This window comes from Coregonus lavaretus, assembly GCF_964263955.1.
Source record: "Coregonus lavaretus genome assembly, chromosome: 17".
Classification (NCBI taxonomy): Eukaryota; Metazoa; Chordata; class Actinopteri; order Salmoniformes; family Salmonidae; genus Coregonus; species Coregonus lavaretus.
In genome coordinates, this window is record NC_140004.1 from 483,076 (window position 1) to 497,028 (window position 13,953).

Genomic DNA, 13,953 nt, shown 5'->3' on the forward strand with positions numbered 1-13,953 from the left:
GTCCCATTTAAAACTACACCTAAACAAAACCAAAACTAATTTCACACTTAATAAGAGAGAGCCTAAAGACAAGATTAAATTGACAATAGTCTGAGTGACAATATTATCAGTTGTCAAATTGTACATGAAGAGATGGGTGCAGCTTGGAATTGACAGAGGCAGGGAAAGGAGCACCACTTTATCAAATCCTCCTCTAGAGTCACATGCAGGTAACTTATTCTAGATGGTATCAGAGAGCATATTCTGCAGATTCTATGACACTTACCTTTGTCAAATAACTCTCAATATTCAAGAGGTGTAGCTCTATTTCCAAACATCACTTTTTCCAAGAATAACCGCACTGTCCATGCGTTCAGCACATGAGCACTCACACGACAGCATTGCTCAGGCTACTAAGCAAGGACTAGTAACATAATCTACTTAAAATATGCTGTGGATTTTTTAAATACATTTTCTTATTTCAACAATGTTTCTTTAGACCTGCCAAACTAAATTATAACGGATTTCTTTGATGGATTTAACTCTTGAACTAGTGGTTTTTAGTTTTTTTAAACCAAAAACCTTCATAAACACAAACAAATGATTGTTCTTCTGATAGCATACAGTGCATTCGGAAAGTATTCAGACCCCTGACTTTTTCCACATTTTGATACGTTACAGCCTTATTCTAAAATTGATGATTTTTTTTATTTTGTTCTCATCAATCTACGCACAGTACTCCATTATGACAAAGCAAAAACAGATTTTTTGAAAACTGAAATGTCACATTTATTTAAGTATTGAGACCCTTTACTCAGTTCTCTGTTGAAGCACATTTGGCAGCGATTACAGCCTCGAGTCTTCTTGGGTATGATGCTACAAGCTTGGCACACCTGTATTTGGGGAGTTTCTCCCATTCTTCTCTTCAGATCATCTCAAGCTTTGTCAGGTTGGATGTGGAGCGTCGCTGCACAGCTATTTTCAGGTCTCTCCAGAGATGTTCGATCAGGTTCAAGTCCGGGCTCTGGCTGGACCTCTCAAGGACATTCAGAGACTTGTCCCGAAGCCACTCCTGCGTTGTCTTGGCTGTGTGCTTAGGGTAGTTGTCCTGTTGGAAGGTGAACATTTGCCCCAGTCTGAGGTCCTGAGTGCTCTGGAGCAGGTTTTCATCAAGGATCTCTCAGTACTTTGCTCCGTTCATTACATTTTACATTTTAGTCATTTAGCAGACGCTCTTATCCAGAGCGACTTACAGTTAGTGCATACATTTTCATACTGGCCCCCTGTGGGAAACGAACCCACAACCCTGGCTTTGCAGGCGCCATGCTCTACCAACTGAGCTATCCCGGCTAGTCTCCCAGTCCCTGCCGCTGAAAAACATCCCCACAGCATGATGCTGCCACCACCATACTTCACCATAGGGATGGTGCCAGGTTTCCTCTAGACTTGACGCTTGGTATTCAGGCCAATGAATCTTGTTTCTCATGGTCTGAGAGTCCTTTAGGTGCGTTTTGGCAAACTCCAAGCGGGCTGCCATGTGCCTTTTACTGAGGAGTGGTTTCCGTCTGGTCACTCTACCATAAATGCATGATTGGTGGAGTGCTGCAGAGATGGTTGTCCTTCTGGAAGGTTCTCCCATCTCCACAGAGGAACTCTGGCACTCTGTCAGAGTGACCATCGGGTTCTTGGTCACCTCCCTGATCAAGGCCCTTCTCCCCCGTTTGCTCAGTTTGGCCGGGCAGCCAGCTCTAGGAAGAGTCTTGGTGGTTCCAAACTTCTTCCATTTAAGAATGATGAAGGCCACTGTGTTCTTGGGTACCTTCAATGCTGCAGACATTTTTTGGTACCCTTCACCAGATCTGTGCCTCGACACAATCCTGTCTCGGAGCTCTACGGACAATTCCTTCGACCTCATGGCTTGTCTCTGACATGCATTGTCAACTGTCGGACCTTATAGACAGATGTGTGCCTTTCCAAATCATGTCCAATCAATTGAATTTACCACAGGTGGATTCCAATCAAGGTATATAAACATTTCAAGGATGATCAATGGAAACAGGATGCACCTGAGATCAATTATCGAGTCTCATAGCAAAGGGTCTGAATACTTACGTAAATAAGGTATTTATACATTTTGTTTTTTATACATTTGCAAAAAAAAAAAAAAAAACGTTGCGCTTTGTCATAAGGTATTGTGTGTAGATTGATGAGGATTTATTTTTATTCCATTTTAGAATAAGGCTGTAACGTAACAAAATGTGGAAAAAGTCAAGGGGTCTGAATACGTTCTGAATGCACTGTATATGAAATGAGTTTATTAGACTGTTAGAATGTTGACCCGTCATTGGCTGAAATGGGGGTCCATCGAGGCCAGGCGTATGCTAATGACGCCACCCGCCAACATTCTCTAGTGGATACTTATCGGCTGAAAGGCCTCGCGGTTCTAGTGTTAAGTCAGAAGACTAAGTCTCAATTAGTCAACAGGGCAACCTAGGCAAATTGCATGAAATGTCTAAACATTTTAATTATTAACTGTTAGTCGACTAAATAAATACAGCCTTGATTTCAACTAATTCAACCTGGAGTTATTTACTTTGCTTAACACTGTTGAATGTATCTGGGTTTTTTCAGGGCTCAGGAATAGTGAGCAACGGTAATTTTGGGTTTAGCCCTTTCTCTCAAGGCCCTGCAACTCATCAAAGGTAAGTCACACTTTCTGTTCGCCCCTGTCGTTTTTTTGTCTACTATATGCATTTTCTTTGTGTTGCTGTAACTCTGTCTGCTTTCTGTCTTGATAAGTTGTGGCAGTGGAGCCCAGACATTCATGACAGGAGGATGGGGGACTACTTATCAAACATGGCAGCCTCAAGGCCAGCAGGACCCCAGTAAGTCACCTTTTCCGCTACATCTCGTCATAAGCACAGCCCGTAAACATTTGGCAACCCTGTCTTGTATTTTGCAATTAACATCAACTCTGCTAGCCTGGTGGAACCAGCCTGATCTCTACGCAGAGATCAGGCTGGTTCCATCAGGCTAAAACTCTACAGGAATATCTTGATATCGATATTTCCTCAGCTTAAACATAGTTTTGAAACAATTTTGCACTGAGTTTATATGAAATAGACATATAAAGATGGACTCTGCAACATTTGGCTAATTTCAGTGTCTTACAAATATCTCTCAAATGTAAGAAGTTAAGACTCATACATGCATACAAGCAGATCGTCAGAGTTTGATTTGTCCAGGGTATTTCATCAGCTCAGTAATCAGTGAAGTAGAAGTTGTAGGGTGAAATTGCCCCTAGATGCTGAGCTTGGGTCAGGTTAGCATTTCCCCCTTAATGGTTTAGGTTAGGATTGGTTAATTACTGCAGTCATTAGCCTACCACCACTACTACTACAACTACTACAAAGCTTTTTAAACCCCATGACAACTTTTGTTCACAACCATACTTCAAGAAAAAGCTAGCACACGTTTACTTAAGGAAATATCATTTTCTAGTTCTATGTTTGGAATACAGTGGGCACTTGGAATACAGTGTTTGGCATGACAATGAATGAAAAAGCCAAGGAGGAGGAGTTTCGTTCAGAACATGTCGTTGCACATTCAGATCTACACCACCACTGGTACCAGTCAGTATTAGCTAGCTAACGTTTGTGAGCTAGCCATGTTGCTTTATGCCAGCAGCATACCACCCTGCATCCCACTGCTGACATGCTTCTGAAGCTGAGCAGGTTTGGTCCTGGTTGGTCCCTGGATGGGAGACCAGATGCTGCTGGAAGTGGTGTTGGAGGGCCAGTAGGAGGCACTCTTTCCTCTGGTCTAAAATAAAATATCCCAATGCCCCAGGGCAGTGATTGGGGACATTTCCCTGTGTAGGGTGCCGTCTTTCGGATGGGAAGTTAAACGGGTGTCCTGACTCTGGTCACTAAAGAGCCCATGGCACTTATCGTCAGAATAGGGGTGTTAACCCTGGTGTCCTGGCTAAATTCCCAATCTGGCCATCATGGCCACCTAATCATACCCAGCTTTCCAATTGGCTCATTCATCCCCCTCCTCTCCCCTATAACTATTCCCCAGGTCGTTGCTGTAAATGAGAATGTATTCTCAGTCAATTTATCTGGTAAAATAAGGGATAAATAAATACAAAATTAGTTTAGCTCAGTCCAATTAGCATTAGCGGCTAGATACAGCTTGCTAAAAAAAAAGTAACTCAACTAACAAGCTTTTTGCAGAGAGTAAGATTCACAAAGTAATAGGAGAAAACATGTAGATGCAGATTAAGAAGCAATTGGAAAGCTGCATTGTTTTCACCTAAATTGGATATATCTGTTTGCAATACTGCATGCATTAATATAAGAACAGCATGCGGACAGTGTGAATATAACTTTGGACAGTCAGGAGCTGTACTGCCTGCTTGAATGGCAGGGGGCGATCTTGGTGTGTGTTGGAAGTGGGCGCAGGAGGACAGGGTCACTAGTTACCACAGCTACAAAATCATAAACCCCACCTATTTCTACAATTGATCTTCTTAAAATCTGATTTTAAACCTAACCCTGACCTTAACCACACTGCTAACCTTACGCCTAACCTTAAATTAAGACTAAAAAGCAAATATTTGTTTTCATTAATTTTTACAATATAGCCGATTTTGACTGTGGTTGTGGTAACTAGTGGAAACCAGAGGACAGCGAGAGACCACTCGAGCATCTGAAGAATCATAAGTAACAACGAGTAAACTGGAGAAACATGTTGCACGCGGCTGAGTGGTGTTTCAAAATATCGCACACAGCCTCTTGCGAGATGGATATTGCACATGTCAATATCGCAATTTCGATGTGAATTGGATGAATCATGCAGCCCTAGAATGAACCAGGTCTAGTAGGTACACATTAGCGTTCATCCACTCCTCTTTTGCTTGTAAACCAATTGAAAGGGGTAGTCTACTATGGCTTGAACCAATTGCGTAGGAGAAACAGAAATGTTCTACAAATAACACACAAAAAATTGACAGAAGGAACATTTTCCTCCGTCGCAAATTGACTGAGGAAAATTAAAAAACATAACAGTTTACTATTATTCCCGAATCAAGTGACTTCTGACAGGTTTGGGCCAAAGGGTGTATATCAAGAAAATATCCCCAAATGTTACAGAGTCCATCTTAAATACACTGGTATTTGTCATATATTTAATACAATGTTGTATTATTTGGGTACAGGTCACAATGGACCCCAGGCAGGCCAGATGGACTACTCTAAAGCATGGGAGCAGTATTATAAAAAGCTAGGCAAGTGCTCGTGAGACAGTCCAAACCTGTCTTACCCACATGACTTTTCGAACAAATGCAATATTCAGAGTTTTGCTACCAGTAACTTTGCTTTACTGTGACATGCAATTTAGTGCAACTGCATCAAAGCTTGAGGTTCAGCTTTTAGCGCAGTATATCCCCAGTAGAAGACATTGCAGATAATGCAATGATTATGATTCTCCATGTCCACCTTAATGGCCCTTTCTGTTTGCAGGCCAAAATACCCAAGCTCAGAGTATTGTCCATGACTACAGCAAAGCATGGGAGGATTATTATAAGAAACATAGGCTCATTCATTTGGTCAGTTGTCTTTCGACATAGTCAAGGTTACAATTAGGATTGTGATAGCGTTATTTGATGCTGTTTTCTCACAATGTCTTTACGCTTGTGCCCAAAAAGGTCAGACATCTCAGCAACAGAGCTCACTCCCAGAATACAGTGCGGCTGTGGCAGAGTATTACAGGCAGCAGGGAGCGTACCTTTGGCCGGGTGCACAGGCAACCCAGGGCCCAGGTCTTCAGGTAATGTACAACACAGCCAAACGTATACTCACAATGGCTTTAAACAGCTCTCTAAACTGTGATCTTTGCCTCTAAACAGCTCTCTCTGCCTCTAAACAACTTTCTCTAAACATGACCTAAACAGCTTCGTATATGCCTCTCTCTCAACAGCTCTGTTTCTGCCTCAAAACAGCTCGGTCTCTCGCTTCTCGTTCTCTAAACGGCTTTTTCTGCTTTTAAACAGCTATGCTTCTAAACCTCTCCGTCTCTGCCTCGGTCTTTAAATAGCTCTGTTTCTGCCTCTAAACAGCTCTCTCTGCCTCTTAAAAGTGCTGGCTCTGCCTCTAAACAGCTCTGCCTGTAAACATACAGTGCCTTCAGAAAGTATTCATACCCCTTGACTTATTCCACATTTTGTTGTGTTACAGCCTGAATTCAAAATGGAATAAATTGACTACACACAATACCTCATAATGACAAAGTGAAAACATGTTTTTAGACATTTTAGCAAATGTATTGAAAATGAAATACAGAAATTACACATTTACATAAGTATTCACACCCCTGAGTCAATATTTTGTAGAAACCTTTAACGGTGATTACAGCTTTGAGTCGTCTTTGGTATGTCTGTATCAGCTTTGCACATCTGGATTTGGGGACTTTCTCCCATTCTTCCTTGCAGATTTTCTCAAACTCTTAAGTTAAATGGGGAGCGGCGGTGAACAGCTTCAATGGGATTCAAATCTGGGCTTTGGCTGGGCCACTCAAGGACTTTCACATTCTTGTTCTGAAGCCATTCCAGCAGTTGCTTTGGCTGTATGCTTGGGGTCATTGTCCTTTTGGAACGTACATTTTCGCCTCCCAGTCTAAGGTCGTTTGCACTCTGAAGCAGGTTCTCATCAAGGATTTGCTTGTATTTGGGTCCATTCATTGTTCCCTCTATCCTTACCAGTCTTGAAGTCCCTGCCATTGAAAAGTATCCCCATAGAATGATGCTGCCACCATCATGCTTCATGGTAGGGATAGTGTTGAAGGGTGATAGGCTGTGCCTGGTTTTCTCCAGACATAGTGCTTTGCATTCAGGCCAAAGAGTTCAATTTTTGTCTCATCAGACCACGTACGTGCCTTTTTGCAAACTCTGGACGTGCTGTCATGTGCCTTTTTCTCAGGAGTGGCATCCGTCTGGCCACTCTCCCATAAAGCCCAGATTAGTGAAGTGCTGTAGAGACTGTTGTCCTTCTTGCAGGTTCTCCCATCTCAGCCAATGAACTCTGTCGTTCTGTCAGAGTGCTCATTGGGTTCTTGGTCATCTCCCTGACCAAGGTCCTCCTTGTCCAGTTACTCAGTTTGGTCAGAGACCAGCTCAAGGCAGAGTTTGGGTAGTTCCATATTTTTCCCTTTTCCAATTATAGAGACCACTGTTCTCTTGGAAACTTCCAACATTCTAGAAATATCTCGTGGGCGGCGCACAATTGGCCCAGCGTCGTCCAGGGTAGGGGAGGGAATGGCCGGCAGGGATGTAGCTCAGTTGATAGAGCATGGCGTTTGCAACGCCAGGGTTGTGGGTTCGATTCCCACGGGGGGCCAGTATAAAAAATATATATATATATGTATTCACTAACTGTAAGTCGCTCTGGATAAGAGCGTCTGCTAAATGACTTAAATGTAAATGTAGAAATAGTTTTATACCCTTCCCCAGATACAAAAGTATGTGGACACCCCTTCAAATTAGTGGATTTGGCTATTTCAGCCACACCCGTTGCTGACAGGCGTATGAAATCAAGCACACAGCCATGTAATCTCCGTAAACAAACATTGGTAGTAGAATGGGCCGTACTGTAGAGCTCAGTGACTTTCAACGTGGCACTGTCTAGCTCCCTGCTAGAGCTACCCCGTTCAACTGTAAGTGCTCTTATTGTGAAGTGGAAACATCTAGGAGCAACAACGGTTCAGCCGCGAAGTGGTAGGCCTCACAAGCTTAAAAATAGTCTGTCCTCGGTTGCAACACTCACTACCGAGTTCCAAACTGCCTCTGGAAGCAACGTCAGCACAAGAACAGTCAGCACAAGAACTGTCCGTCGGGAGCTTCATGAAATGGGTTTCCATGACCGAGCAGCCGCACACAAGCCTAAGATCACCATGCGCGATGCCAAGCGTTGGCTAGAGTGGTGAATCACGCTTCTCTACAGATCCTCTCAAGCTCTGTCAGGTTGGATGGGGAGCGTCGCTGCACAGCTATTTTCAGGTCTCTCCAGAGATGTTAGATCGGGTTCAAGTCCGGGCTCTGGCTGGACCACTCAAGGACATTCAGAGACTTGTCCTGAAGCCACTCCTGCGTTGTCGTGGCTGTGTGCTTAGTGTTGTTGTCCTGTTGGAAGGTGTACCTTCGCCCCAGTCTGTGGTCCAGAGTGCTCTGGAGCAGGTTTTCATCAAGGATCTCTCTGTACTTCGCTCCGTTCCTCTTTCCCTCTTTCCTGACTAGTCTCCCAGTCCCTGCCGCTGAAAAACATCCCCACGGCATGATGCTGCCACCACCATGCTTCACCGTAGGAATTGTGCCAGGTTTCCTCCAGACGTGACGCTTGGCATTCAAGCCAAATAGTTCAATCTTGGTTTCATCAGACCAGAGAATCTTGTTTCTCATGGTTTGAGAGTCATTTAGGTGCCTTTTGGCAAACTCCAAGCGGGCTGTCATGTGCCTTTTACTGAGGAGTGACTTCCATCTGGCGACTCTACCATAAAGGTCTGATTAGTGGAGTGCTGCAGAGATGGTCACATCCCTGACCAAGGCCCTTCTCCCCCGATTGCTCAGTTTGGCCGGGCGGCCAGCTCTAGGAAGAGTCTTGGTGGTTCCAAACTTCTTCCATTTAAGAATGATGGAGGCCACTGTGTTCTTGGGGACCTTCAATGCTGCAGAAATGTTTTGGTACCCTTGCCCAGATCTGTGCCTCGAGAATTCCTTCGACCTCATGACTTGGTTTTTGCTCTGACATGCGCTGTCAACTGTGGGACCTTCTATAGACAGGTGTATGCCTTTCCAAATCATGTCCAGTCAATTGAATGTACCACAGGTGGACTCCAATCAAGTTGTAGAAACATCTCAAGAATGATCAATGGAAACATGATGCACCTGAGCTCAATTTTGAGTCTCATAGCAAAGGGGTCTGAATACTTATGTAAATAAGCTATTTCAGTTTTTTTAATTTTTATACCTTTGCAAAAATGTATTAACTTGTTTTCGTGGAAAAAGGGAAGGGGTCTGAATACTTTCCGAATGCACTGTAGATATGTATAGGGGTAAGGTGACTAGGCATCAGAATATAAGATAAACAGAGTAGCAGCAGCTTGTATGTGAGTGGGTGTGTGTAGAGTCAGTATAAATGTATGTGCATGTTGATTGGAGTCCACCTGTGGTAAAGTGAGCAGATGATGGAATGAGTGAGTGTGTAGGGCCCTGTGATTGTGCATAGAGACAAAAATTAAAGGTCAGTGAGGATACAGGGTTAACTCTGATAGTCCATGCAGCTATTTTGTTAGCTATTTATCAGTCTTATTGCTTGGGGATAGAAGCTGTTCAAGAGCCTGTTGGTGCCAGACTTGATACACCCGGTACCGCTTGCCGTGCGGAAGCAGAGAGAATAGTGTATGGCTTGGGTGGTTGGAGTCTTTAACGATTTTCCAGGCCATCCTACCACACCGCCTGATGTTGATGTCCTGGATGGCAGGGAGCTCGGCCCAAGTTATGTACTGGGCTGTCCGCACCACCCTATGTAGCGCCATGGGATTGAGGGCGGTGCTGTTGCCATATCAGGCAGTGATGAGCCAGTCAAAATGCTTTCAATGCTGTAGAACTTTTTGAGGATTTGAGGCCCCATGCCAAACTTTTTCAACCTCCTGAGGGGGAAGAGGCGCTGTCATGCCATTTTAAGTCTTTAGTGATTTGAACACCAAGGAACTTGACGCTCTAGACCTGCTCCGCTGCGGCCCTGTCGATGTGGATGGGGGCGTGCTCGCCCCCCCCCCTTCCTGTAATCCACGATCAGCTCCTTGCTCTTACTGACGTTGAGGGAAAGGTTGTTGTTCAGGTCACTGACCTCCTCCCTGTAGGCTGACTCATCTTCGCCGGTGATCAGGCCTCCCACCGTCGAGTCGTCAGCAAACTTGATGATGGTGTTGGAGCCATGCGTGGCCACACAGTCGTGGGTGAACAGGAGGGAGTACAGGAGGGGACTAAGCACATACCCCTGTGGGGCCCCTGTCTTGAGGGTCAGCATGGCGGAGGTTATGTTGCCTACCTTCACCACCTGGGGTTGGCCTTTCAGGAAGTCCAGTATCCAGTTGCAGAGGGAGGTGTTCATACCCAGAGTCCTAAGCTTGGTGATGAGCTTGGAGGGGACAATGGTGTTGAACGCTGAGCTGTAGTCAATGAAAAGCATTCTCACATACGTATTCCTCATATCTAGGTGGGTGAGGGCAGTGTGGAGAGCAATTGAGATTGCGTCATCTATGGATCTGTTGGGGCAGTATGCAAATTGGAGTGGGTCTGGGATGGTGGAGTTAATGTGTGCCATAACCAGCCTCTCAAAGCACTTAATGATTACAGAAGTTAGTGCTACAGGGTGGTAGTCATTGTGGCATGAAGCCTTAGAGTTCTTGTGGACAGGAATGATGCTGGTCATCTTAAAACGTGGGGATTACAGACTGGGACAAGGAGAGGTTGAGTATTACTGTGAATATGCCTGCCAGCTTTTCTGCGCATGCTCTGAGAACGTGCCCTGGAATACCGTCGGTCCCTGCGGCCTTGCGGGTGTTGACCTGATTAAATAACTTTTTCACGTCGGCCTCGGCGTGCGACATCACCCTCTGGGTCGGTGACGGCCCTCACACCCGGCACGATTTTGTTGTCAAAGCGTGCATAAAATGCATTGAGTTTGTCTGGTAGAGAGGCATCGTTGGGCAGCTCACGGTTGGGTCTTCCTTTGTAATCCGTAATGGACTGTAGCCCCTGCCACATACAGCGGGTGTCGGAGCCTGTGTAATATGATTCGACCTTATTCCTATATTGTCCTTTTGCTCGTTTGATGACTCTGCGGAGGTCATAGCGGGACTTATTGTACTTTTTCCTGTCCACGGTGGTAGCCTCAGGGTTGTCTATGATAGTTTTATGTGTGGTAGCCCTGTCCTTTAGTTTAGCGCCAACCTCCGTGTTAATCCAGGGTTTTTGATTGGGGAAGCAGCGAACCCTCACCGTGGGGACAACGTCGCCAATACATTTTCTAATGAAGCCAGTAACTGAGGTGGTTAGCTCGTCAATGTTATCGGCGGCGTCTCGAAACATATTCCAGTCAGCTCTAGTAAAGCAGTCCTGTAGCATAATCTCTTATTCTGGTGACCATTCCTCAACGGAGTGAGTCACGGGTACTTCCTGTTTGAATTTCTTCTCATAAGCAGGAGTACGGAGTCATGATCTGATTTGCCGAATGGCGGACGAGGGAGGGCCTTGTATGCTTGCTTGTGGGTAGAATAACAGTGGTCTAGGACTTTATCGCCCCTAGTGGCGTTGGAGACATGTTGATGAAAGTTGAGCATCACGTGTTTTAGTGACGCATAATTAAAATCGCAGGCAGCTAGAAAAGCAGCCTCTGGTTGTTCGTTAAGTGCCAGCTTGTTATTTATCTTATCCTCAGGTGGAATGTATACAACAGTCACGATAACAGCTGAAAACTCCCTCGGTGGGTAGAAGGGTCGGCATTTGACCATCAGGTATTCCAAGACCGGTGAACAGTGGTCGACACTTCCACCACACTGGAGTTGGAGTTGATGTAGAGGCAAACCCCTCCCCGCCTCGATTTCCCCGACTCCACTGTCCTGTCTGCCAAGTGAATGGAGAATCCATTGAGTTGGATATCCATGGGGGGTATCTTGTCCAAGAGCCATGTTTCAGAAAAGCAAAGAATATTGCAGTTTCGAGAGTCCTGTTGTTAGCAAATCGGCAATCGGAGGTCATCTGTCTTATTATCGAGGCCAGTAGAATGGAGGGGAGGTGGCCGGTTTTCCCTTTGCCTTAATCTCGCCAGGATCCCCCCTTCTTGCCTCTGTAATGCCGCCGCTTCCTCTTGGCACTGTATATGTTAAAGCCAAGTCTTGAAAAGTTTACATTGGTGCGTGCTGTTGCATGAATTTATGCATGGTAAACTACATAACATTTTCCTCTTTGTAATATCTTTCAGGAGCATTAGAGTGGACGCCCATCTAATGAAGATTTTGGAATCATTGAGATGATGAAAACAGAACTATTAACAGTACTATTGAGGTTTCTAAAGTATATTTTCAACACTTTGCGGCTTACCTTTCCTTTTTGTAATGTACTAGCTATAGAATAACAAAAAATAATTAACATATTTTTTTCTTTTTTTTTACCTGAAAAAACTGATATTTTACTGGGCAATTTGGAATACCCTCTGGTCTTGAGATTAACAATTTTTTTTTTTTTATCAAACTTGAACTTAAAATGTATCGATGTGGCTTTGAACAAAATGCAGTATAATCTATTTTGTCTAGTTTTAGCAATAAAATGGTATTGGCTTAGCAGTCTTGAGTATTGATTGTAATGGCAGTTTTTGTTTTTGTGAACTATAATGTTTTAAGCATGTGTTTGTGCTTCTTTTGATTTGTGTTTTTACGTAGAAATTGTTTTATGTTTAGAGATTGAAATGTAATGTATTATTGTTGGAAAATAGGTTTTCTTTTGTACTAAATTCCTGGTATGGTGTCTAATTTCTTATTTAATCCTGTTATTCTTCTGTGTTATTGTTTTGTTTTCTGTTCAGGGAGGTGCAATATCTCATTTCGGTTTGGAGACAAATATGTTGACAAATATGAGTTCTTATTCCTACATTAGAAATCTTAGGTTTAAGCCTAAGTGTAATAAATGCTTATCAAATTGATCTGTTAGTGGGGTTATTATTATGAGTTTGATTTAATCTTATGTATGTAGTATCCTTATGTACATGGGTATTTAAGTATATTTGTTGAATAAGGATTGTTTGTGTAGTTTTCACATGGATGCTCTCCCAATTTTCTGTATTCACTGCTCAAATATGGTAAATATGTTTCGAAATTTGATGTTGCATCTCTCACCAAGTGCAAATATAAACCCAGTATACGCTCTGTGCTCAAGACTGCTAAGCCTCTCTTTCATTCTACTTGTTAAAAATGCTTGTTTTTGTATGGCAAATGTAAGTGTGTACCCGCTAGCTTCCACAATATCCCAACCAGTACACTCTGTTACTCGCTAACATGATTGTTTTTGTGTGAGCAAGAATGTATGCTATGATTTGTTACATGATTACTGTCTCTACTATATTTTCTAATGACAAGGCATACTGTATCCTCAGATTTTTTTAGAAATGTTTTCTCATATGCACAGCTAATGATGTATTTAAAAGTAGAGTAATTTTTTTGTTTCTGGGGCAGTTGATACCATTTGGGCTATTGTAAAGCACATTCCTGTTTTGAAATGTTTGCTGCCTTTTCAATGGCAAATTAGCTTAACTGCAGAGATACCCAGAGAGCCATATCACTGGACTAACAAGTTCATCGTTCTGTAGCATACAGTGTGATTTAGATACCTTAAGTGTAAAGTTTTATATGCCATAAACATGAATAGAGGCAATATATATTCTCACTAGTTTATTTCTATGCTTTCTCTACTCTTTGACTCAAAGTAATTTGCCACAAAAGCTTTTGTGGTGAAAATATAGAATCTTTATTTTTGTACTGTTAAAAAGTTAACTGCACCGGTATGAAGTATAATGATTTGTCAATCTCCCTACCCGTTTTCTTTGTTGCTGTGTACCCTGCTTCAATTAAATCTAAACTCCAAGATTGAGTATGAATTTACCTCTTCTTTCAGAAGCATTATTTTATTTTTTCCAGATATGAAAGGACATGATGATGTGGACAGCAAATGTAATGACACATTTTCTGCCAGAAAAAAAAAAGCATAAGTGTTATGTGTTTACAGGTCTGTCATTCTTAAATTAATCAATTAGCGAAATGCATGCCCTCATTCACTCCCTCGTGCATTAAAACACATTAGCAAAAAAAGTTGTAGAAGTCTGTCGAATTGCGGCAGATGGTCATGTGTTTCGAAAGAGAATGGGT

The 13,953-nt window shown here is 43.2% G+C and overlaps 1 protein-coding gene across 3 annotated transcripts in view; it reads left to right on the forward strand.

The window, feature by feature from the left end:
• The window catches only part of LOC311144275 (far upstream element-binding protein 3-like), a 78,363-nt gene extending 64,674 nt beyond the window's left edge, over nucleotides 1–13,689 (forward strand). Inside the window, exons 14-18 of one of the 3 annotated variants that reach the window (XR_014614495.1) lie at nucleotides 2,611–2,681; nucleotides 2,779–2,864; nucleotides 5,687–5,808; nucleotides 12,018–12,364; nucleotides 12,968–13,689. Coding sequence is in view for 2 of the 3 variants with exons in the window: in XM_084180288.1 (XP_084036414.1) it covers nucleotides 2,611–2,681; nucleotides 2,779–2,864; nucleotides 5,198–5,266; nucleotides 5,687–5,808; nucleotides 12,018–12,026 (357 nt within the window). In the remaining variant the exon portion in view is untranslated. Of the gene's footprint in view, nucleotides 1–2,610; nucleotides 2,682–2,778; nucleotides 2,865–5,197; nucleotides 5,267–5,686; nucleotides 5,809–12,017 lie in introns of all 3 variants that reach the window. The other 2 variants (XM_084180288.1, XM_084180289.1) reach the window with 2 other exon arrangements.
• Nucleotides 13,690–13,953: the final 264 nt, after the last annotated feature.